Raw genomic sequence first — 26,687 nt, 5'->3', positions numbered from 1 at the left:
TACAAATACATAGATCATTATTTTTCAGAAATACATAATATACATAGAAAATACCCAGACCGATACAAATAATCATACTCATGCATACAAATGTTTGTGTCGTGCGAGTAATCGAACGAGGACGTAAAGCGATGTGCTAGACCGCTAGACCACCGAAGTCGTCAAATATAGTCTACGTAAAAACATCTATTTTATTTATATTTGCTGCCAAGCAGCTTTATAAGCCGTTTCAATTTGAAGGGTGACACGTTCTTTATGAAGATGCCTGAAGGATTCCACGGGTATCAGGAGAGCTCCATAGCTCTGATTCAACGGTTTACGCTTTCCAACAGGCGTATTCTGCATCATGTAATGTAGGGACGTGCGCAATAATCATGTACTGCATTTTACTTTTTTTTAATTCTAATTGAAAGTAAATTAGTATTCCATATATACAGAGATCTAAAATATAATACTATCTGTGGCGATTACACCCGCGTAAAATTTATAGACTGTGTCGTTCTGATGTACAGCTTATACATAAGAATAACATAGGCTGTAGTTCATACAGTGGTGGTGTTCATCCATGCAGTGGTGTTTGCGTGAAAGAGCATAAACATCCATCCATCTACACTAACAAACATCCACATTTATAATATTAGTATGTAATATTATGTTATCTGTGATATTAGTAAAATTAAAAGTGGTCGCCAATCACTTTCTCATTTTTCTATTCTATATAACAAAACTCTACCTTCACAGTAGTGAAAAATTATTTTAACTACTAAATATACACAGACTAGTGTACATTTATAAGAATATAATATAATAACCTCAGGACAATTCACACAGCGTCATCTAGTCAGATGACTTATTGTATTATGGGTACTAGATAACTGATACAAATACATAGATTTGCACATGCATGTTATAGAAAACATCTAGACCGATACAAACAATCATTCATACTCATGTATACAAACATTTGTGCCGTTCGAGGAATCGAACCCGCGACCATAGGAAGTAAGGCGGTGTGCTTAACAGCTAGATCACCGTGGCCGTCAATTTATTTTTGTTATAAAATTATTATTGTACATGTGTATTTATATTTGTATCATCATCATCTGCTTCATCCTTATCCCATTTATTTGGGGTCGGCGTAATATGTTTTTCGTTTCCATTCATCCCTGTTCGCAGTCATCGCGTTATTTACTTCCTTTCTTACCATATCATCTTTCACACAGTCCATCCATCTCTTTTTTGGCCTTCCTCTGCCCTTATAACCATCCACATTCATTTGTAACATCTTTCTTAAAATATTATCCTCGTTCCTACGCATTACATGTCCATACCATGATAGACGATTACTCTTCAACCTCTCTGACACCGGTGCCACTTTCATACTTCCTCTAATGTATTCATTCTTTATCTTATCCATTCTTGTCACACCACACATCCACCTCAACATTCTCATTTCAGTTGCATGCAGTCGTCTTTCATCCGTCGCCTTTACGGGCCAGCACTCTGATCCATACAAGACAGCAGGCCGGATCATGGTCTTGTAAATTTTCCCCTTAAGCTTAAGAGGAACACGCGAGTCACACGTCGTTGCCGTAACCTGCCGCCACTTCATCCATCCTGCGTTAATTCTATGCTTTATGGCCCTGTCTAATTCACCATTGCTTTGGAGGAGAGAACCTAGATACCGGAAATCGGAGCAAACCGGAAATCGGAGTAAATGTATTTATATTTGTAGGTAGGTATATAGTGTCGAGAGTATTGAAAATGCGTTATCAAATCAAACGTATATTAAAATATATTAATGATTACAATATAAAAAAATATCTAAATAGTAGGATACAGATTAACATTACAGAATAATCTAAAATTGTCCACATAATTGATGAGGTAATTACTTTATCAACAATCATAATCACAAGAAACTATGAAAATTAGATTATTATATATTTTCTTGAATAAGCCTCATACCTTAAGGGGATTTCCATTAATATACTATCTTCACAGTATTCAAATAACAGAATTACAATATTTCACATTATTATTTCGCTCCCTATTTATAGGGAATATTTTAGTGGACGGTTTTTTAGCCCCCTGCAAATTACGGTTTCATGGAGTTTAATGCGGTATGTGGCTTTATAATAATATACACAACAGCAATAAATTTATCCAAATTGAGTCGAGAAAAAGGAGATCACAGTTCAATATATTGAAGTAAATTATTACATAATTATTTTAATGGTATCCAGAATATACAGAATACCGTGTAGTCAATTATTAAATTGACATACATAAACTTACTCAAATTTTGCGCCTACTCTCTTACTTTACAATCTATTGCTAGTTGATATAACAAAATCTTATGCCCAAAAATAGGCTGTAATAGTATATTTCTTTATTGTAAACTATAACTATCCTAATTAATTATTATCGTACCTAATTTTAAATAATTATATTTGTATTATGTAATTATGGCGAATATATGGTATCGAATCGATCCACCGTAGTCGGCAATAAATATTAATTCTTTTTAATTTAATTTAAACATGTTCAAATTTGAGGTTAGAAATTGCAGTGCGGTTTTTTTTTCGGATTACTCGGAGTATTAGAACCACAAAACTCTAACACAAAATTCCAACCACAAAGTATTGGAAATTTGATATAAATCAAAATTAACATCTTTATTCATGTAAGTCTATTACAGACACTTATGATATGTCAAATCTACTATCAATTCGGAATGCTTTCGAGGTGAGAAGAACTGATAAGAACCTCAGTTCGTATTCTTTTCAAATATAAATTTGGGAGAACAGAGTGACAACCAGCATATGCCATTACAATTTTGTCAAAAGCAAATAGTCCCAGAGTTCGTGACCCGAACAGACCAGTCCCCAAGCAATATATTGGTATTGAAAAGATATCAACAATATATTTCCAACACTTTGTGGTTTTTTATTCACTTATCATTAATCAATACTCTGCCTAAGATGGAATAATCAGTTCACATTTTACTATCATGCATTTCCCATGTGCTTATTAAATTTTTTTTTATTTGACTTCAAAAGAGAAATAACATGTTGAGTTCATTTGCTGAGTGAATTATTTCCATGATTCCAATAACCTAGGACAATTCACACAGCGCCATCTAGTCCAAAGCTATACATAGCTTACTTTATGGTAGATGACTAATAAATTATATAAATACATTTTTTTTTGTAAATACATACATAATACACATAGGAAATGCCCAGACCAATACAAACAATCACACCCACGAATACAATTATTTGTACCGTGCGAGGAATCGAACCGTCAAGCCGTTAGGTCTACTCACCGCTAGACCACCGAGGTCTTCGCAATGCATGTCGACTTTTAATAACATAGATATACATTATTATATAATATATATATGTATACAGTCATACACTTTTAGTATGTAATTTACGGTAAGTACTCATACATTTCTGCAATAATATAACCAGACCGAATGTTCCTTTCGTCTGATCAAACTGACTATATGTGGAACTGTCGTGAAACAGCAAAAGATCTGGTAGCATCAGTCATTTTGATTAATGTGCTAAATCTTAGTTTTGTGAACAATAAATATTTAACTTAACTCAATATAAGAACGAATCAACTAAAACGAACGAATAAAATTTTAGTATCTATCTAAATAATTAAGCAATCATGGTAAAATAACTAAAAATTATTGGATACATTCAGCGTAATTGTACTATAAAAAAACATTCGAGTTTCCTGTAATATCTATGATTACGTAATATAACAAAATCGTAAATATATTGGTTATTGAATGTTTTACACGCAAATACTTTTAAAAATGTTACTTTATGGCCTTAAGTAGTACAATTTTATATATTACGTTATATACTATTTTAAACCTTATTACCTACTTAATTGTAACAATAATTGAATTGTGTATCACGGGAGTAACACTAGGCTATTTAAGGCCTGTGTAAATGAAGGTCAGAATAATATCCCATGCCTTGGCGTGGAATACTATTTTGTGCCTCAGTATAGTTGAAATGCACACGCATTTTAGGAATTATTAGGGATATACTTAAGTACGACGTATATAGAGTATCCCCATATATTGAAGATTTGGAAAGTACAATATTACTACGTTATACTTAGTGCAATGACACGCCTGAGCGGGTACCCTTATGGATACTTACGCGAATAAGCATTTGGGTCGTCATCCAATATGGTTAACATTAATTACACTACTATAATACAGTGAAACCTGGTTAAGTGAGAAACTTCTATTATTGGGAGTTGTAATGAGGTCCCGTTACGTCATTGAATTACCTCAGTTAATGGGAACTTTTACTATTTTAGAGGTTCTAATGAGATTTGAATTCTAAGATTTTTTCGATGTGTACCTCTATAATTCTAGGTAGCTCAATTCCCTGTATAAGTGAGACAAGTTAATCAGATTAGGACAGGTTTTGACTCGTTTGTTTACATACATTTGAATGTCTTTTTCACATGCTTTGTTTGTCAGTACAACTTCGGGGTTTTCCATCTCTGAAAATGGAAGAACGGTACATTTCGACCTCTATAAGCGGAGCCTTTGAAATCAGACAACTATAACATTAAAGCTGCTTAATTCGAAAACTGGCTTAATGGAAACCTTATAATTGGTACTTAATTCTTGGTCCTTTGAGATCCCAATTAACCAGGTTACACTGTATAATCTAAATGTTGTTAGTAATATGTTAAACCAAACACGCGTCTGGATTTGGGTAATCCAGACATTGCGATATATATATTGATGGCGTGCGGCCCACGATGCCCACCTCTCAAACATCCATTGCACTATGTACATTTGTGGTCCAAATATTCGTATTGTAATACTGTACTAACAGATCTTAACACAAAAATTATGTTGCAGTTCCCCGAAATTCCCGTAAAGAAAGATATATTCGAATATATTTCATTTTTTAACATTATAACGGAATGTCAATATAATTTCTCAATTTAAATTAAATTTAAATGTATCACAAAACAAATACAACAATATGTAAAAAACATAACATTCCCTAGTCAATATAGGAATGAATGTGAAGGCATATATTTATTATATAACTGATAACGGTCCTTATAATGGTTTTTTTATACCACATAGGTGGCAAACAAGCATACAGCCCATATAATGGTAAATGGTTACCGTAGCCTATGAACGCCTGAAACACCAGGGGTACCACGTGCGCGTTACCGACCCTTAAGAAAACTTAATAAAACCGTCTTGAAAAACCCCATGCTGTAGTCTCGTGGGAAAACCTCGGCAGGAAGTTCATTCCACAATCTAAGCTTACGCGGGAGGAAGCTCCTCTGAAACCGCATTGTTCGGGACCACTTAGGTTTCAGCGTGTGGGGATGAATTCCCTGTCGATGGCGAGCGGTGCGGTGGTAAAAGGTGGTCGTCGGCATCATGTCGAAAAATTCCTCAGAATACAGTCATTTGGTTTATGACAATCGTCATTCTTATATTTCATAAACAGCACCAACGACATGTGATGACCCTGGTGCCTCATACAGTTCTATACTAGAGAACCAAGCTGTTATAATTTTAATATATTTTATTCAGATAACTTAGGATCTGAATCTAAGTTATTTGAATAAAAAATATATACATATCTATATGTTGGTAACAGTGAAATTAAGCCTATCTTAAAATTCCTACAATTATAACATTATTTAAGTGCCTTTGTAACAATCTAGGTATAAAAATAATGAATGGCTATTTATTACACAGCGTTTCACAATACTGTTATTGCTGTCTATCTGCTTATATTATTACTATCAGAGTTCGTTTATGTATGTTGGTAGGTATATAGATTTCTCTGAAGGTATACCGGTCGTCAAAAGATGCTAACAAACATTGTGGATGCCCCCATCGCAACGAGTCAAACATATAATTATTACGAAAAAATCTTTTTTTATTTATATATTAAAACGTCAATGCACAATTATATAAATAAAAGTGCAAATGGCGGACTTAACACATTGATGCATTTATTCGCAGTCAACTATTTTGCCAACAGAGATTTATCAACATTTGAACATTATTTTGGATATGTAGAGCGCCGTATGCCTGTTGTATTACCTTACAAGCTGTAGAAACATTGACAATAATCTTCAAATACTTATTTTTACGTCAGTCGAACCTGAAAATTCATCTGTATATTGTACCTTTACTGCCTTATCTGTCAATACAAACAGTAATACAGATTATAAAGCAAACAGCTTGGCGGCAAAAGTTAACGGGGGTAACTATGTAGACGACTACTGCAGTTGGAAATTACAGAAACAATGTCTTCAACCGTAGTACCTAAACTACATGAAAATATTCGTTTGTTAGTTATAATTTTATACACACCTATACTAATTTAGAGAAATAAATGTATCAAAAGATGGTTATACTTGTATAAAATAGTAAAATACTTAACATATCTATATAAAGCTTATACAAATTGATAAAAAATCTTATTACATTGAAATACATAAACAGAAATGTACCAAACCGTTACAATAGTAATTATCTATTGGATATTTCCACGGCTTTATTCAGAATTAAGGATACGTCCATTGGCGGGAAATTTTGCAATAACTTCACATTTGACGCGAAGTCGCCGCTAAGCAAGTTGTCCCTTACTAATCTGTATAAAGAAAAGAACAATGTATCAATTATACCACATTAAATCGGCAATAAATATATCACAGTAAAACTTAATCATTTTGACATCATATTGTTTGTTAACTGCTTAGTTTTTGTTGTTGTCAAAATTACTGTTCACTGGTCGAGATATATATACCATATATTTATAAATAAAAATTATGTGTAACGTTGTTTGCCCGCGATGGACTCCTGAACTACTGAACCGATTGCAAATTTGATTTGCACATTGTGTGAAATTTGATCCAACTAACGAAATATAGGATAGTTTACATTTAAATTTATAGTTGCAATATTATTTTACTGTAAATTATTTTCATATATAAAGAAACTGTTAGCCACAGCAAACCGTGGCCGGATGTGCTAGTATATAATATAATGTCATTGGGGTGAAAGGAGATTGTTAGTAATGTGGACAAACGATCTTATTGCTAATAATGTACCATGTTAAGTTAAACTCCACGAGGTCCCCTGGAAAACATCGTGATAAATTCTTGGTGAATTTGTCACGATGGGATAACTGACTTGACCTCATGGTCATCTTATCATCCTGCACAGGTACCCTGCCAGAGTAAACCGTTAGCGGAGGTGCACCCTTTAAATGATCATCCATAAAAATATATAAAATAATTTAAAAAGTATACTTACAAAATCATGGCACAGCAGATGTATATGAGAAAATTAAATCGCTGCTTGTCAGCAAATAATGAATCCCAAATCCTTTCGACGTCAGGCAGTGAAAACTCTTGAGAAAGCAACAGTGTTAGCCACCTGGAAATACGTTCACAGTATTATACCACTATATTTATAGACATATAATTCAAATTCAAAATATCTTTATTCATGTAGGTTTCTTACAGACTGTTATGATACCTCAAATCTACCGTCAGTACGGAATTATTTCGAGATGAGAAGAACTGCCAAGAAACTCAGCTCGTATTTTTTTTAAATGTATTATATATACATAATTACAATAATACAGATTCATTTAAATTCAAATTTGGGAGAATAGAGTGACCACCAGCAGATGCTATTAAAAAAAAAAAACAAAACAAAAAATCTAATCAGTGTTCGTAACCTGAACAGACCAGTCCCCATAAGCAGCACCCGTTCACGAGTATGAAGGATGAGCCAGCCATCATTGCACTCAATCTTACAACCATAGAACACCCAATCGAGGGTGCACTCCCTATAACCCGTCATAGTTAAGTTTATTCTCATTTTATGCAAATCACAATCCATGCATCTTTTTCTTCGGTCGTCCTCTTCTTTTATATCTATCACTTCATTTTTTATATTATAAACCTTATTTAAATTATGTACTCATTCCCCTGCACGACATGGAAAATGTATTATTAATATAGTTAAACGAGTTTTAAAATGAATAAGTTAGTATTAAAACTCTAGTATTTATCTCTATCCTGCTCTCTTGAGAGAGAGAGAGAGAGAGAAGTTAATAGCAATTACCTTTATTAAATAAAATAGGTAGACAATTACTACTAAATGAAGGTAAATACGTTAATTTGCCATAAAATTATTAGTGTTAAAACCCGTTTAACTATTTTAACAATGTGTTTAAAATAAATATGTCAAATGTTATATTTTTAATATTTATGTTTAAACTAAAATATAATAAAACATTGTCCCAATCACTATATGTGCAATGTAAATCACCGTTGATTACACCGTTATTATATTATTATGCGTAGAACATACCTGAAGCTGTAATACTGGGGTCGTAACTCCTGCGACTCCAGCTGATCCCATATAGAGGGGTCGTTTTTCTTTACACACTCGCACAATTTGCCCATCATGTAATTGATACCGCTTTCCGTTTCATCCAATGTACGTATGAAGAAGTCACGAATCTCCGACATCAGGTTGGTGAAGCAGAAAAAACAATCCGCTTCTGCATGCTCTACAAACATTTAATTGTACTGGCACCATTCAATATAACACTATGCTGTTATTGAAATTATAACTTTAAATTTGATATATAATAATCTGACCCCGCAAACGCTGTTTCGTCATATAAATTAAAATCACTGTTAAATTTTTTTAAAGCCATATAATAAAAAAAATATAAATGTCCACAATTAAAACAATATTTTAGGAGTGGACAACCTTTATCACTTAGGGGTATGAAAAACAGATAGTAGCTGATTCTCAGATCTACTGAATATGCATATAAAATTTCATAAAAATCGGTCAAGCCGTTTGGTAGAAGTACGGTAACTAACATTGAGACACGAGAATTTTATATATAAGAAGATAATTGTTAACTGAGTTGATTTATAATGATTATTTCTTTTACTCAACTTCCTTATTCAAATATTGGGTCTCCCCAATAATCGCATATGGGCAATTAATGCATTTTTTACAATTAGTAAAAAATTTTTAAAAACATAATATCGTCCGGTGAAGCTGTAAAGGCTAGCTACAGCCAACAGCATTAGACAGACGCTCCATAAGTCCCTTCCACGGGTATGGAGTGCCATCTGCACTCGCCCCCTATCGTCCGATGAAGCTGTAAAGGCCAGCTGTGGCCAACAGCATTAGAGTAGTCCGAAAAAACACTTATTAATGTTGACGACAGTAGAAACAAGTGAAGTTAAAAAACAATGTATGTTTTTGTAATTTTTAGAATATTAGACGTAAAGTCTTAATTATTCTGCTTAAATAAACTAAATTTTGACACAATTCAAGAGAAAACACGATCGCACTACTCCCTTCGCAACCAATTGTGTAATGAAGCTGCAAAACGTGTAACAGGTGGAAAACAAAAATGGACCTTGATGTTTGTTTCCAAAACATGACACTAGGCTACTTGTAGGCCGGTAAATGCACATTTGTGCTATAGCCACAGCATCCAAAAGCGACCATTTCGCTTTAGACGGCTACAAACGCAAGTATCCGTCAACATGTTAAGATATCTATTCGTTAGTTGGGTCGATATTATCCCTTGAAACTACAGTTGTCCCAGACTTCCTTGTAAATGTACCATAAAAACAAATTACGGTAAAAAAAACTATAAAGTATTTCATATAGCTACATATATCTTATATAGTTGTATTATACTTACGCCGGTATTCTTTATCAGAATCTATGGCAAAAGTGTGGTAAATAGGGCCTATGATCTCGTTCATCCCCTGCACATAACCCTGACCGGGGTTCAGCTTCGCGTAGAGAAACAACATCCGTTCCACGACCTCCCAGTGCGCTTCACATCCTTCGTTCAATGGCACGTAGTCTCCGCCAGATATGTCCGAACGTCTGATCTCGTTGCTTAACTGAAAGAAGGTTACTATGTTTTATGTGTTCGATATCAACCAGAGAATATGTACGTACGGCGAGGGTAGGGGATTGTTAGTAATGTGGACTAATGATCCCATTGCTAACAATGTACCATGTCGGGTCGACCTCCACGCGATTCCCCCTGGAAAATATCGTGATAAATTCCCGCTAATTTGTCACGTTGGGCTAATTGACCTGACTTCATGTTCATCTTATCATCCTCTACTGGTGTCCCGCGAACGTAAACCGTTAGCGCAGGCGGGTGGACCATTTCATTTGTACGTAAGAATAAATATACAGGAACAAAGGTAAGCATGAATTATTGAATTTAAGTTTATTTTAATGAATACCCTACTAATTTATATTTATTTAAAATAAATTGCTCCAAGAAAATGTATATTACATTATTTACACATATTTTTACTAATCTCAAGCTAAGTTGTGAATAATAACCAGTTGCGGATAAAAGCTAAACAAAAAGATATATTTATATATTATTTTAATAATAAAAATCAATTAATTATTAAGTCTATTATTATTATAACTTTCTACTACATTTACTTGGTACCATTACGTAAATAATAATTAATAGATCTTCTGTTTAAAATACATTTTATATATATATGTTGGACATTCTTGTCAATGGTGAATTGTATTTGTATACAGTTATGTATATAATATACATAACTGTTTTTTTTTATTAAAATCGGTGCTAAAGAGACATGTGGTACTACAACCTGCATAAATATATTGTGCTCGCCCAAAATGAAATTTTACCAAAATTACAATGTGTTTTTGGTAAAAAGTACCAAATGTTACTTTCATGTAGGTTTACATTTTTCTTTTTGCACATTAGAATAGATGTAACAAATAATATGTATGTATATTAGTGTGTATGTTCATACCTTTGAAACGCCGAGTCCTCGTCGCTCCAAAGTTGAATACTTCAATACGGATCGCTCCACCCTCTTATGAAGTCGTTTAACTCCATTACTATTAACTATCTGTAATACATATATATATTTATTTTTTTCATTGCTTCTTTGTTAGTTGTATATATACAGTTTATAAGTTTGATGGATTAGCTATATGATAGATATGAAGAAAATTTGAAGTTTATTAACTAATTACGGAATTTATATTAAAACACTATCTGAAATCATATTATTCAAATGCAAATTAAATAATTTATTCATTTAGGAACGTAAAACAATTTATATTATATTTTTCCCTGCAGTTCTGTTCAGTATATAGATCCAATTGAAAAGAACTGGCAGGAAATTAAATTGAATTACTTTTTTATTTAAAGCCAATTTATTTATAATATACTACACTTTCAAGCTATATACAAGCTTTATTGTTTTTCTGATGAGGCCTATTTAGGCGAAACGAGTCTCAATAAGGGTGTGGACAGTAGTAACAGTCGGAAATTGATCACTAATAACGATAGTAATACTTCTAGTAGTAGTCAGACCTCACTGAACATCTGTGGTCATCCATACTAATAGCAGAGGAAAAACTAAATAATATCAATCTACTGAGTAATGAAATTAATTTCAACAAAATAATTACCGCAATAAAATAATAATATCTATAATGAATGAAAATATAAAAGAGTAATATGTAATTATATCTATATATAAATTGGTTTCTTTAATCATATTTGTACGCGTAATTGCAGAAAACATTGAAATTTTTTATAGTAAGATATTTATAACCTGCACTTCACAAATAAAGAATTTGAATTTGAATAAAATCATTTTATTTATTCTAAGATCTTTCACAAATGAAATTCAATTAATTTTATCAAGTTCAAACTATACCAATAACTCAAGTTGAATTAAAAAAAAAAAAAATTTGCAACAAACATTCAATTGTAAATGTATATATTGTACCCATATATGTGCTCAGTTTATCTTCATACGGGATGATACGATCACATCTGTTGCGGCAGATTACAATACTCATTATGTATTAAGTATTGTAACCTGCCGCCCGAAAACACAAAACCACTACCGTTTTTACTGCACAACACAAAATTACTAAGACGCTACGAGCATAAATTACAGAATACAACTTTAAGGAAGTGTGTATTATACTATGTACGTTGTAGCATGGTGCGGGTGACAGTTTCATTAACGTTTCTATTCACTCTAAGTGGCCGCGGTTTACAAATTATGACTTAGTATTTCAGTATCAAATTCGTAATATATTAAATCATTAATAACTGTATTAACTTAAATGTAGCAATTGTTAAATGTAAAATTAGTGACAGTCAGCCGCACCATGTCACAGCGCACAGAGTATAGTCGACGCCGGTCGATTTTAGGATTGGGTAACTCCCTGCTACATGCGCACAAACGAATTGTGTGCGGGGGAAGGCGAGATGATTGGACATTTGACACTTCTTTTTACACCTGTTTTCAAATTACGTCTAATACCTCTAACTTAGGTACAACTTATATCGCTAGTCTCATTGATATCGAAAATTCTGTAGTTTTATTTAAAGTTCGTAATATTTACCATATTACCAACTTTAAATGACCCGCGATGATATAAATAAGGGATTTCTTAAAATTTGCACTGCTCTTTTCTTTGTAACTTTTTAAATTTATTATTTATTTAGTTATAAAGAAAATATAAAAAATAATTCAAATTATACGACAAACTAAATATCTTTTTAATAAATACTAGCTGTGCCCGCGGTTTCATCCGCTTGAAATTTATAGCCTATATTCTGATGTATAAGCTATACGTATTACTGTAAAGTTTCATCAAAATCCGTTCAGTAGTTTTTGCGTGAAAAAGTAATAAACATCCATCCATACTCACGAACTTTCGCGTTTATAATATTAATAAGATTATGTACATGGTTATAGCGGATATTATATTAATAGTTCTTCTAAATAGTTATATAGTTTTGGTATTTTTTTATGGAAGAATTTTGTTCAGATTTATTAATATAATGTGAAGTTAAAAAAACCAGATTTTAATGTTAGAGAAATATCTATGAACAATATTATCATAATAAAAAAAAAATAGCATATAATAGAAATTAAAGATTGTAATAGCTTATATTTCTCAAAATTTTAGCTTTTATTGAATGAGTATTTACGTAAAAATTTCCTTAGGTTATTGAAAAAAAACTAAAGAGTAAAATAAACAAAATACCTCTGGACAAGGGAATTCTGTGGCAGATTGAAAGAACGATATATCAGGGCACAATCTACGGACATCTTTATCGATTTGCAGCAACACTTCATTGTCTTTGAAGTAAGTACTCCAAGAACTATCTGGACTGATGTTCAAGGGATGGTCACTCGGACCACCGGGCGATACTATAATTTCATCTAAAAAATAATTTTGGCGTTATTTTTTTTTTCTTGAAATTTATTCATTTTTGTTTGACTTCATCCTCAATAATATAAGGACACTCTAGTAGTACCTAGTATTAATATATAATGAAACTTGTATTTGTACAATGTAATTGTTGGCTGAAAGGAAATTTCCAAGGCCGTAAAAATACTTAATAAAAAAAAAGTAATTGGAAGAAAAGCTGGCCGGTGGCCCACTGGTTAAGTGACAATCGCCTTATATGCATGCACTGCACTACAGACGTCATGTCCGACATAAACTGCTTGACGACTAAAATAAGTTAGATCTGTTTAACTTATTTCTCATGCAGACAACTTTCTACAACCTTTAATTTATTTATTTATTGCAGGCAACTAGGCCCATATTATAAATACCTTATAGACTAACATACATATACTTTAATATTTAAAAACTAATATCTTGATATTGTCTGTGTGTTCACGGCACTGAAGACGGCAATCTGCCACAGTAGCGCCGATATACCACACCTTTCGGCCTCCTCCATCATGAAGGTGGGCAGCGCGTTGGTGGTGACCCGGGTCACAAACGCATTGAAACTCACGTTGTGGCTCGACTCCAGCTGCGTCACCCTCAATGTCAGTTCAATTACTCTTGGTTCGTATATAATCGACAATGTCCTGCTTCTTATTATAATATAATATATATAATTTATGTACCTACTAATCTTAAGAGCTGAGGTGATGTATATTTTTGAGTTTCTGTTTTTGTTATTACAGTAATCCTCCCTATAATGCGGTAGATTGGTTGTGCGTTATAGGAATAAGCGTTGTAGAAGTATTCCCGTATAACGCATTATTACGAATAATGTTTAGTTACGTATAAATTACTCACGTTTAATTTTTATGGCGAATAGAATAGAATAGAAAATCATTTATTCAAACAAACTTACATTGAAGCATTTTTGAATAGTCATTACATTTTTTTAACCTACCGCTCATTCGGAAAGCTGTCTCTTCAGAAGAAGACCGAGAAAGAAACTTGCGTGTTGCTCTTTTAAATAATTTTATATTACTTTACATTTTTAAGTTTAAGTGTGTGAATACAAACCACCAATTAGCACTAATTCAATTAAATACTCAAATAGAAAAAATATTAAATATATAACCAACTGGTTAAACAATTACTAAGAGGAAATCAGTGTTAGTGATAGTGATATGCGATTTGAGTGATAGCGAAAAATTAAACGTGAGTAATTAAATCGAATATTCATCGAAATTCACCGAAAAATAAACTATTAACATTCTAAATAAAAAACATATTCACAAATAATAATGAAATCAACATATTCAACATGCACAAATAGAGTCACTTAATAGTTTTACAGTAAAGAAATATATTTTTTTATTTATACCGCTGTATTGAAATCCGTGTAATATGAAAATGCGTTTTAAGAGTACCCTGTTATAGGGGGGATCACTGTATGTAGACTCTTACACCCATAAGAGCATATCCTTAAGTCAATACACTAAATACAACAAATACATTTTTACCAATAAATTGCTTGTAAAGCTGCCTCTTCTTGATAAGGGTTACCTCTCGTGCACTTTTCTCGTGTGGTAAATAATGCAGTAGTATTTTCCACACAATGGAACGTAATCCTTTATCATCCGGGACACCTACGTAATAAGCACATAAATATTTTAGTGTAAGTTATGCATTTTATAAATAAAAGATTTTTATCCGTCTCGGTATAGGAATGATGTCCTCATTGGTCCAGCCGTTTAGTTATAATCATGAGTATGTTATATATCACTACTATAAATTATAATTGGATAATGAGAAAATTTATTCTAGTAATACTATTGGCGAAGATTATTAATTGGCATACGACAATTTAATATGACTCATTTCATTAATTCATTCATAATTTAAGAGCTACGCTCTTGTCGGTGGAGCTCTTGCCACTTTCCGCGATCTTCCATCATGCTCTTTAATTCTTGATACGACACGACTTAATATGACTAGTTACATCTAAAAAATTACACTGTTAATCTTCCTAAAATAAATAAAATAAATCAGTTTGGGTGTTTTCTATATATATTATGTATGCATTTACAAAAAATAATGTATTTACATTTATCAGTATATAGTTGTCTAGTACCCATAACAGGCTCTGTTTAACTTGGAACTAGATGGCGCTGTGTGAATTGTTCTGAGATATAATATTATTGACAATAGGACACCTATATTTTCATACTATTAGTCAATAAAGCTATTTTACTATAAATAAGTATATTATACTTATTTATAGTAAAATAGCTTTAGTAGTTATAAGTGTATATGGAAAGGAATTATTACCATTGAATGCAAGTTTCCTCAATTGAACAATATCTATTACTTCTTGGTCGAGTATTTCTTCAAAAGCTTTTATCCTGAAACAAATAAAGTAAAAATTTATGGCAGATATTTTATGGCACAATAATATATATAATTCCAAAGTGTTTATTTGTTAATCACAGATAGGGTTAGAATCTACAACCTGAAGCTGAAAAGACACATTTGAATCCTATTGAAAATATTATGCTTTGTTAAAACAGAACCATAATAGAAATGGAAATAATATTTATTCAAATAAACTCAGTACAAGCACTTTTGATTTATCATATTTTTGAAATATGGTTAATTACACAGTATGAGAATTTATATCACATTTATATCATGATAATTTCAGATTGTTGAATACTAGAAGTTATGTAACAATACTTCAAGAATTGCTACATATTAGGAGTTATGGAAGAATGATTAGGAGTCAAGGAAGAATTAAAATAACTATCAATACTTTAATTTGAAGTTATATAGAACCAGCGCAAAAGGTTGACTTTAGTAATCTTAATTTCTTTCAACAATTACAAACCATTTCAGACTGATACTATGTATTTCATATCTTTGATATAATTTGAATGATTCTCATTAGATAAATAATTAAAATTTGTAGCTGAGAAATAATGTCTTTGTGATAATTTGAATGAATTCTCGTTAGAAACATCTAACGAGAATTCATTCAAAAAGAAATGAGATTATCTCTCAGCTACGAAAGTTAACTAAACATAGTTAACTTTCGTAGCTGAGAGATAATCTCAAAGAATGGTCTTATAAAACAGAGATTTAAGAGATAGATAGATAAGAAAACGGGACTGGTTTAAGATTCTTTTCCAGTATACTTTATGCACAAACATGTGCAATATTTTCCACTATATCATTTTGTTTATGACTCATGATTACCTCAAGATAACCTATTTTATATTTACACTATTATCTTAAAAACAGGTCCCTCAAATTGTATTCATTAATATTAAATAATAAGTAACATAGATAAGATGAAATTGAATTGCATCATAGGAATTGAATTCAGATAGAATATAAATATGAAATGTAAACTTTTTATAGCCAGCTACTAGATTCTTGAGCTGTATTTTAGTTAGAATAGTCATATATTTTTTTGTATAAACTACTATGTTGTATGTTTTACCTGTCAGCTGTAATCAGTATTTCATTGCCAAAATTTGGCAATGAAATACTGAAGGCATGTATTTATGTATGGAATGGTTTTGTATACACAATTAAATATAAATATATATACATATATGTAATATGTATATATATTTAACTTTAATTGCCCCAGGATTAGAAAAGCCCGTGTAATGGGAAGAGGAGGAGATGAATAAGAAGAGTTATATTTAATTGTGTAGGTTTGATAACAATATTATATATGCACCATCTATCATGACTAACAGGGACATACCCTGTAAGGTATAACAATACAGCAGTGTTAATACAAAGAAGGTACACCATGTATTCTGTGAGCTTATCGTAAAATAAAATTATAAACTCGAAATGTTGTGAGTATGGATGTTTGTTACTCTTTCACGCAAAGACTACTTAACAAATTTTTGATAAAATTTTACAGTAATATGGATTATGCATCAGAATAACATATAGAGTATATTTTTTATTTAAATTTAATGTGACACACCTAGTTATGCACCTATAAAGGTGAGGAATACTGATTTCTATAACCTTATTGCTAGCAATGTACCATGTCAGTTTGACCTCCACACGGTTCCCCCTAGAAACCATTGTGGCTAATTCCTGTTTATTTAATCACGATCTAACATCCTCCCCTGGCATCATTCCATTATTAAAAAAAAACGAAAAGATCCATGTCAATTTTGAGTAGTAAGGATACGGCCCTTCACTACACTCGGATTTCCGCTCGGTTCGGCATTCAACGACTCGTTTCGCTCACTGTTGACCTGCGCTCCGAGTGAGGACCTCCATTGCGAGCCTTCTGGCTTCGCTTTTTAAAAAAGTTTAAAACGAAAAACAAAACGTCGAGAGGATGTTAAAAGTGTTTTCCAAAGATAAAAACACAATTATTTTCACGTAATTTAATTAATATTTCAAAAATTATTAACCCTAAATCTATGACTTTCCGTAAGTTGAAATTTTAGGAGTAGACTAACAAAAACAAATACTATTAAAAATATTTTTTTCTTAAATGGATTGTATAGATTGTACAGGTAAGCCGTTTTAGCAAACAAGACATAAATAACCTTACATTAATAATTGAGTGAAAGTGTATGATATAACAGTCCAATGTTGTTAGAGCACAACAATCCCATTAATAATGTGTAAGAGGACAGATTTACAATTAATTGATTTATTTAAACACAAATAACAATAAAATAAAACTTAACTATCCTATGACATTTTTAGGGCGTAATCACATTCAGTTATATTACAGTTTATATAAAATAATTGTTGGATTTAACAGAAAAACTTCATTTAGAAATTAAACCACATATTAAAAATTAAATATTACCTGGCTTTATGTAAACTCATGGTGCGTGCAACAGTTTGGTCTTAAATATATTTCATGAGAACAAAAATAAAAATTGATATGAATATGTGTAAGCCGTAAATATAACACAATATACATGAATTACAGAGTAAACTCAAATAACTTTTAACAAACAATAAGTTGCTCTTTTCTTTCTTTAAATTAATCTGTGACTTACATGTGTTGCCAGATGACTTATTACAAGCACTTTGATTTTGTGAAATTAACTAACCTCTTCTATGGGGGAGAAGACACCCATTATCAGTAATGGGGAATAATAATTGTATTACTAATAATGTAATATAATTTACCGTGTTAGCTTGATCTCCATGCGCTCGTCCTAACCTAAGCGATTGTTTGGCTGAAAGGGAATTCCAGGGCCGTAAATCAAATTAATAAAAAAAACTAGAACTAGAGTTGGAATGTATTGGTATCTGGAAAACGTACTCAATAGTTTTTTTTTCAGTTATTTTATCATTTCTGATTATTTTATTTCGTAATATATATTTCTGTTGCTAATTTTAATTAAAATATCAACAGAGTGATCTGTAAATTACTGTTTAGTTATGAATAATAATTTAATGTCCACGTGTCTGTCTAATTATGACTAGAATTGTATTTTACCCAGGATAATTCACACAGTATTACGAAATCCTAAACTCACTAGAGTTTGCTCTAAACAACTGAAACATATTGTTTTGTTTTCTAAATAGATTTATAATATACATTGAAAATACCCAGACTTATACGAATAATAAAAACTCACGATTATGTTACGGGTGCATAGGGATGTAAAAGAAACATTTAGAATTTAACTTCTATTCTAATACAATAAATAGGTAACACATAATAACAATCAGATTCCTTAAGCATAAAATACTTTTGTGACTAAATAACTGTAGTATCTATGAGGAACTTCTGCAATAGGTTTACATGAAGTCTAAGTAAATTTTTGTAAAGTTATAATAATATAAATATTAATATAAAAAGTAACAATATAAAAAAGGTAGATATTAAACACAATAGAAAATAGACGAGGAAAAATGTTAGAATACTTGATACGGCACGATGATTTCATGAAAATTATTATTGAGGAGAAAATAGGAGGAAAGAGGGGGAGGGGAAGACCAAGGAATAGTTACATTAAACAAATTGAGGACAAAATGGGAGTCGTGTCGTATCAAGAATTAAAGAGCATGATGGAAGATCGCGGAAAGTGGCAAGAGCTCCACCGACAAGAGCGTAGCTCTTAAATTATGAATGAATGAATGACTATGTCATAATAATGATATAATAATAACTATGAACATGAATAAATAACAACGATAAATGACAGAGGATATTATCTATCTGTTATTTATGACTTTTTGCACCACTAAACTGGAGTCGGTGTTGTCAGATCATTATTTTGCTATTCCCCAAACTGTAATACTCCCTCCCTTGTTACAGACATAATGATAACTTGCTCAGTGTGTTAACCTTTATCATAACCACATCTCCCCGTTTGTCAGCAAAATTTGTTTAATCCGAAATAATTGTGGTTGATACATGAATTAATACATAACTAAAATAATTACATTTATAAGTCTAGAACATAGCTGTTGATAAAATATTGATAAATAATTATCAAAACGCTGTTAGGACAATACTTGTTATGGTTTGATAGTAAAGTACCTATCAACAACTTTGACCTCAATTCGAGTTTGTATCAAATATTAAGATCATTTGAAATATTTTCTTTTGTATTAGGTACTTTTGGAACAATAATAAAAATATGAAGTTGAAAGTCTTTAAATACATTTAAACAGACTTACATAAAAATAAGAAGTTTTTTGCATCCTAACTGGCACTTAAATACTACAAGTATTATTAATAAATGAAATACTCATAGGTATAATGTTTTGGAAGAAAGTATAACAAACATAAGTAATGATAGGTAGATATGCAATTACAGAAAATTCTGTGCAAATATATTTTGAATCATGGTCACCTATTCATAATGAGATTCTATTATGGATTAATTAAGTACAATTTTGTCAATTAACTAATACCAAATAACAGGGGAGAAAGAAATTATCAGTAGATAATGTGGACTAATAACCTCATTGCTAGCAATGTACCAGGTCAGATTGCCATCCACGCGGTCCTCGTGGAAACCGTCATGGTAAATCGCCATTTGCCAAGATGGCTAACTGACTTGACTTTATACTCGTTCTATCATCCTCCACTGGTACCCCGTCAGCGTAAACCGTGAGCGGAAACGAGTGCACTATTCCTTTCATCATTGCCTTGCTTTTATTCCTTTCCATCCATCCACGTTCATATTATATACACTTTCCATAAGACATGATCCTCGTTCCTCCGCATAACATGCCCGTACCAGCTTAATCTGTTACCTCGTAACTTGTTTATAACTGGCGCAACTTTCAAATCATTTCTTTATCATCCATAAAAATAATACCAAATAACAAAACTACTTACAGGTACATAGGTTATCGATATATTAACATTAGGTAGAGAATAAATTACTTTCAGCCTGGGAAAATTGCATAGTTATCTATTGTAGTCACTACGCCATTTATTATTATGTCAAAGAAGGTAGTCGTTACTTTATGAATGTAGAACACCATAATTGCAGAAATACCTTCAGCTGCCTTACGTAGAATAGTTACGTACAATATGTATATGATTTATCCAGTACCTAATGAATAAATTAATAGCTTTAACTTCCCATAAAGAATGGGGAACGGTGGAGAGTTTAGACCTATAGCCTCCTGGCTATAACTTCGATCTCAACAACCTTTGCCCTGTTTCCTCGGAGCCTACTAAGTGAAAGATGCCTGAAGATGGTTAGGTAAACGTCATAATCCTTGACTGGCCAGACTATAGTTATTTCTAAACTTCGTGTTTAATATACAGTATTTATATTATTAACCGGGTCTTAATAAGAATAATTTTATGGCAAATAAAGGTTCAGTCACTTATATTTGCAATAAAATTGTTCGTATACATAGACCAGGTTAATAATATAAATAATGACCAGGCTATATTTACATATTCCAATATATATCTATTATCTAAATATATATAACTCGAAGGTGACTGACTGACATAGTGATCTATCACAGTCCAAACACTGGACGCATCGGGCTGAAATTTGGCATGCAGGTAGATGTTATGACGTAGGCATTCGCTAAGAAAGGATTTTAATTAATTCTGTCACCAAAGGGATAAAATAGGGGATGAAAGTTTGTATGAAACTTTGTCAATTTTAAACCAATCGGGATGAGACGTAGGCTTATGACGTAGGCATCCCCTAAGAAAGGATTTTGATAAATTCCACCCGTAAGGGGAAGCCGCGGGCAAAAGCTAGGTATGTAATAAAGCATTGAAACTATTTGTATAGATGTTTAATCTCAAAAACGGTACAAATCAAAAATATGTAAGAACTATATCAATAATATATAGAATTGAACTTAGAAGAGATACCAGGCCCTTATTCATAGCTTGATTTTGGTATGAGGTTTCAATATAAAATTCAACAAAAGCCAGTACAGCGCATATAAAGTTTAAACCGATAGCGGTGCTTAGAAATAAACATTCAACGAATCTGTCCGAGTCCAAATATAATCCGGCGTCAATAAGTAACCCTAATGTAATTGCAATGTATCCGCCATAAATTCCCGACATTATGAAATGGTTCGCCGAATTCAAATTCTGACTCTCCGTGTTGTAAAACAAACCCAGCACCATCATTATGAAGGTTAACCCTCGGAGACACATCTGTACCATTTTATAAGTCATTATATTTTTATTTTATATTGTATTTGTAGTTCTACATTACATTTGAGTTCAACTTCTTCAGTTTTAGTTATTAATTTAATTTTGTCTTCTTAATTCTTACTTTATTTGCACTCCTGTGAACTATACCCCACTTTCTGTGTCACGCTGTTTTGGATTGACTGGAAAAGATCTCTTATAGAGACATCTATAAGTCTTTAAAATTTGTAACAAGTATTTAAAAGTGCAATAAAGTACATATTATGATATCATTCGTTACAATAAGAAAATATAAAAATAATATTAAAGATCATCAAAACCTAGATATATGTCACTAAATACAGTAAGGCCAGTTAAAATGTCAATTGTCGATCTCGTTATTTGAATATCGCGAAATAATATAGAAGATTACGAACTTTTTATTTTTATTACATATTAGAATAGAATAGAATAGAATAGAATAGAATAGAAAATCATTTATTCAAATAAACTTACATTGAAGCACTTTTGAATAGTCATAACATTTTTTTTTTTTTTAATCTACCGCTCATTCGGAATGCTGTCTCATCACAAGAAGAACAAGCAAGAAACTTGTGTGTTGCTCTTTTAAATAATTTATTCTTACTTACAATTTAAGTTTAAGTGTGTGAATACAAACCACCGATCAGCACCAATTCAATTAAATACTCAAAAAGAAAAAAATATTGAATACATAACCAACTGGTTAAACAATTAATAAGAGGAAATCAGTCATAGTGATTAGAGCAGACCAGTCCCTACAAGCAGCACCCGTTCACGAGTATGACGGATGAGCCAGCCATCACTGCGCTCGACCATATTTTAGGGAGCCCAATGACCCGGCCCACCACGCCGCCACAAGTCTGGACATTTTAGTGAGCATGACTACTCAAAACACCAGACCACGTCATAGCTACTCACAATTGCCATCTGATGTTTATAGTATTCAATTCTTATATTCTTATTCTCGGCAAACATCGTTTTGCCATATAAAAAAATAGAGATTCATGATAGAAGGGTGATTATTTAGGGTTGTATGTATTTTGAATGCCACATTATATAAAAAAATAAAAATAAAACATTGTCGAAAAGAAATATGTTTTTGAGGTGAGCCACCCTTAACACTTAGGGGTGTAAAAATTTGTTATAAACCTATTCTTAGATCTACTGAATATACATATAAAATTTCATCAAGTAAAAACGAGAATTTTATATATTAGATGCACCTAATATTATAAAATATTTTTTGCCGATATTAAAAACTGGTTTTATGTTTTTCTGCTCAATAAATACCTCGGTAATTATATATCAAAAAGAAGGCAAAGGACGCGTTAATCTACTTCGTGGGCGTACGTAGAGAGTATCGTATATCGTAGACTTTACCAGGGGCGTAGCTACCGTATCTGCCGTATCAATTATATGGGCCCCCGTGGCCCAGAGACTCCAAGCGTAAGCAAAAATTAACTTTCCAAATATTTTTCTATTTTACAAATGACAAAAGTCATAAAAAGCAATTTTTTTTTTCATGTGATGTGATTCAATAAATCAGTTTGCCGAAAAAAGGCGAGAGTACATTTAATTTGAATTTTTTGTAAAAAAATTGAAAAATGTTATAGATGATTATGATGAATAAATATTTCTTTTAATATTATGCAACAATTTCTGTCTTTTGTTTTAAATTAAAAATTATAAAGATTTAAAGACACATGACGGACAGACAGCGAGAGCGACTTTGTTTTATACTATGTAACGATTTTATATTATATATTTATTTGTTTGCAGAATACAGTGTTTCGTGTTATTTGTGATAAGTCTTTACCCTTCGTAAGGGCCCCCAAACAAACTTTTATACGGGGCCCCGCCAAGGCACACTACGCTTCTGGATTTTGTTTATTCTATTCAGTGCATGGGTGTTATCTACACCCCATGAGATGTATTTTCGTATACATTCACCCATGCACTGAATAGAGTGGCGGTGCATTGTCTTTATTTGTAACAGAAATATATCTAATGTGACGTTATTTATAGCTAAACAATATGAAGATATGATCGAGATTAATCGATTAACAAATACTAAAATATGTACATTTATGACACGGTCTCGGTGGTTAACGGTTTAGCACACAGCTTTGTTTCCGATGGTCACGGGTTCGATTCCTCGCACGACACAAACATTTGTATTCATGAGCATTATTATACAAACAATATACAAAACAACGGTCTGGTTGTTTTCTACGTATATTATGTATACGTTACAAAATCAAATATATATTTATATATCCTTGTTTAATACTCATAATACAAGCTCTGCTTACCGTAACTAAATGACGTGGATTGTCCAGAGGTATTATTATTATGAGAATCATATTAAGACGGTATCTCTTTTAAGCCATATGGCTAGACTGAATACACAAAGTATATTCCCATACATGTTGCACTTTCTGTAATGCATTCATAACATGTCTCTTTCAATATCGCATCCCCCATTTATGTTGGAGCCTCATTATACCAGATTGTAAAGACTTTCATCAATTATGCAGTTTAACTACGAAGAGCTAAGAGACGTAGGCAGATGGTTATATAACAGATACTTAGTTAGTAAAAAGGGATTCGTAAATAAACTTAATATGTATATATTTATACCAGTATTGGATTCATTCTGTTTTCTAGCTCTTAAATACACTTATCTTCGCGACAGTGAATAAAATCATTTTAATTTTTACTTATTTGTCGGTGGAAGAAAATTGTGTCTATGATACAGGCTCGGTCTACTATAGATAGTACTAGTAAATTCTCTGTATGATGCGCATTTAATAAAAATAGTTTAACAAAATTGTTGCCAATAAAATGTATTATTATATACACATTTTCTATTACACAGCCGTCGTCTAGATTTTTGATGTCGACAAATTCGAATTCACGAACTTCAGGTCCGTATCGGAGTAATAAACCACTAGGGCACGTCGCTCTCCAATGCAGTATAATATTGATTATGCTCACATAAATCAGATTGGACTGAATAGATTATTTAGTGAATGGAATTTCAATGAGCTCCATTATACACGTGGTAGTAGACTGTATTTCAGGTAGGTACTGACATTATACGTACATAATTAGATCAACTCACATAATTATAAGTAAGATTTTTACAAAACCGAATAAATACATAAATTTTAATATGGATTTACTATTTATTGAGAATTTAGGATTACTATGCACGATATTTACCTAAAATCAAGTATACACATAGTAATATTAAGTTTAGTAGGTACCTATGAAATATAATATATGTATCTACTTAAGTAGCGAATTATTTTTTCAGTCAGTACAAACAAAGGAATGTGTCTATATTTTCTATATATAATAACCCGACAAACTTTGTACCATCTCAAAATTAATACATAAACTTTAATTTAATTTTCTGAATTAAATTCAGTTTTTTTCCATGACATAAACTGAATAATAAAAATAAGTTAAATAGAAATATAAATCAAAAATATTCTAATTACATTAAAATGAATGTAATTCCTGCGACAGCAAGGGATTAACTTTATCGAAGTACATTGAAACGGTTCAGTTTTGTTGTTTGTTGCTCTTTTGCAGCCTTTTATTACGTTTGCTGGATGGTTGACTCTCGGATCGATTCGTCATTTGATCTTTTCATTTGCGGGAATGCATCGAATGCAAATGCAATAACGGTCGAAAACTGAATGAAAATTGGTCAGAAACTGAACGAAAAATGCTGATAAATCCAGGTGCATACTCGATGCTCTTCGGCATCAAAGGGCGGTGCACACAAAGCCGTGTTCATTTTGTCCGTCGCTTTTTCTGTCGTGTATCATAAAAGGCGTCGTACCTATATGGGATTAATATCTTTTTATTACTTTTTCCGTGCACTAGGATATAAAGGAACCTGACAAAGTGGCACTATAAAGGTGCCGTTTTACAGTTTTTTAGTTTGGAATCAAGTACATAAATTTAAAAGAAGTTATGTGCAATAATAGCTCATGTTAGTTTGTATATGTAAAGCCGTAATTTCACATTCAACTGCTCAGCCGCTCAAACATTCAGCCGCTTCCCCTGCCACTCGCGCCGGAAATATTGCCCGGCGACAATATAACGAGAGGGCTGAATATACACACACGCTTCCACTCGCGCTGCTAGTCGAACGCACGCGCGCACGAAAAACAGCATAGAGCACAGGGCAGCGCGAATTGCAGCGCGAATGGCATAGGAAGTATCGTATTTATACTCTCGCGCTTCTCACTGCCCACTCGGGCTGAGTGTAAATTGGGCTAAGACAGTGAACTATCCCGAAATTGACAATTTTAAAGGACAGTTAAGCTCAACGGTGTAATTTAATGCTAACTATTTGTGGCACGACGCCACACAGGTTCTTTGCTTTTGATTATTTCCTGAGCTACGGCTACACCATTAAAATAAGTCATCAAGAAATACATTATCACTGCTGGTTTAGACTCGTGTCAAAACAGTTTGGAAGGTAATTTGTTCCCATGAAGAGGACGACTTCTAATCCAAATGTGTCCTTCTAAATCCATAATTAATTTAATTGTAATTTGAATAAGAGTTATAATGTCTTTCAATATGTCAAATCTTCTCTAACACAGACATAAAGTCTTTGTACACATTTAGTTTTTTTAGAAT

The 26,687-nt window shown here is 32.1% G+C and overlaps 1 protein-coding gene across 1 annotated transcript; it reads right to left on the bottom strand.

Annotated features, from left to right (window-relative positions):
* Positions 1 to 4,400: 4,400 nt before the first annotated feature.
* LOC131853004 (TBC1 domain family member 13) lies at positions 4,401 to 18,358 on the bottom strand. Its single transcript, XM_059203788.1, has 9 exons — positions 18,207 to 18,358; positions 15,683 to 15,756; positions 14,875 to 15,000; positions 13,160 to 13,338; positions 10,894 to 10,992; positions 9,777 to 9,984; positions 8,411 to 8,612; positions 7,343 to 7,465; positions 4,401 to 6,677 (listed from the first exon to the last, which is right to left on the bottom strand). The coding sequence occupies exons 1-9, from the start codon at positions 18,224 to 18,226 to the stop codon at positions 6,557 to 6,559; spliced, it is 1,152 nt and encodes a 383-aa protein (XP_059059771.1). The 5' UTR covers positions 18,227 to 18,358; the 3' UTR covers positions 4,401 to 6,556.
* Positions 18,359 to 26,687: the final 8,329 nt, after the last annotated feature.

This window comes from Achroia grisella, unplaced genomic scaffold (genome assembly GCF_030625045.1).
Source record: "Achroia grisella isolate CSIRO2021 unplaced genomic scaffold, CSIRO_AGI_Agris_v1 utg874, whole genome shotgun sequence".
NCBI classification, from domain to species: Eukaryota; Metazoa; Arthropoda; class Insecta; order Lepidoptera; family Pyralidae; genus Achroia; species Achroia grisella.
This window is presented reverse-complemented; position numbering and strand designations above follow the sequence as displayed.

Bases quoted from the DNA above. Each gene is read 5' to 3' on its own strand.
- LOC131853004 (XM_059203788.1), bottom strand. From the start codon at position 18,226: ATGAGTTTACATAAAGCCAG. The intron at 13,339-14,874 runs GTAAAAATGTAT...ATTATTTTTTAG, and splicing joins GCTTTACAAGCAATTTATTG to ATGAAATTATAGTATCGCCC. The intron at 8,613-9,776 runs GTAAGTATAATA...AAATGTTTGTAG, and splicing joins TTCTGATAAAGAATACCGGC to AGCATGCAGAAGCGGATTGT.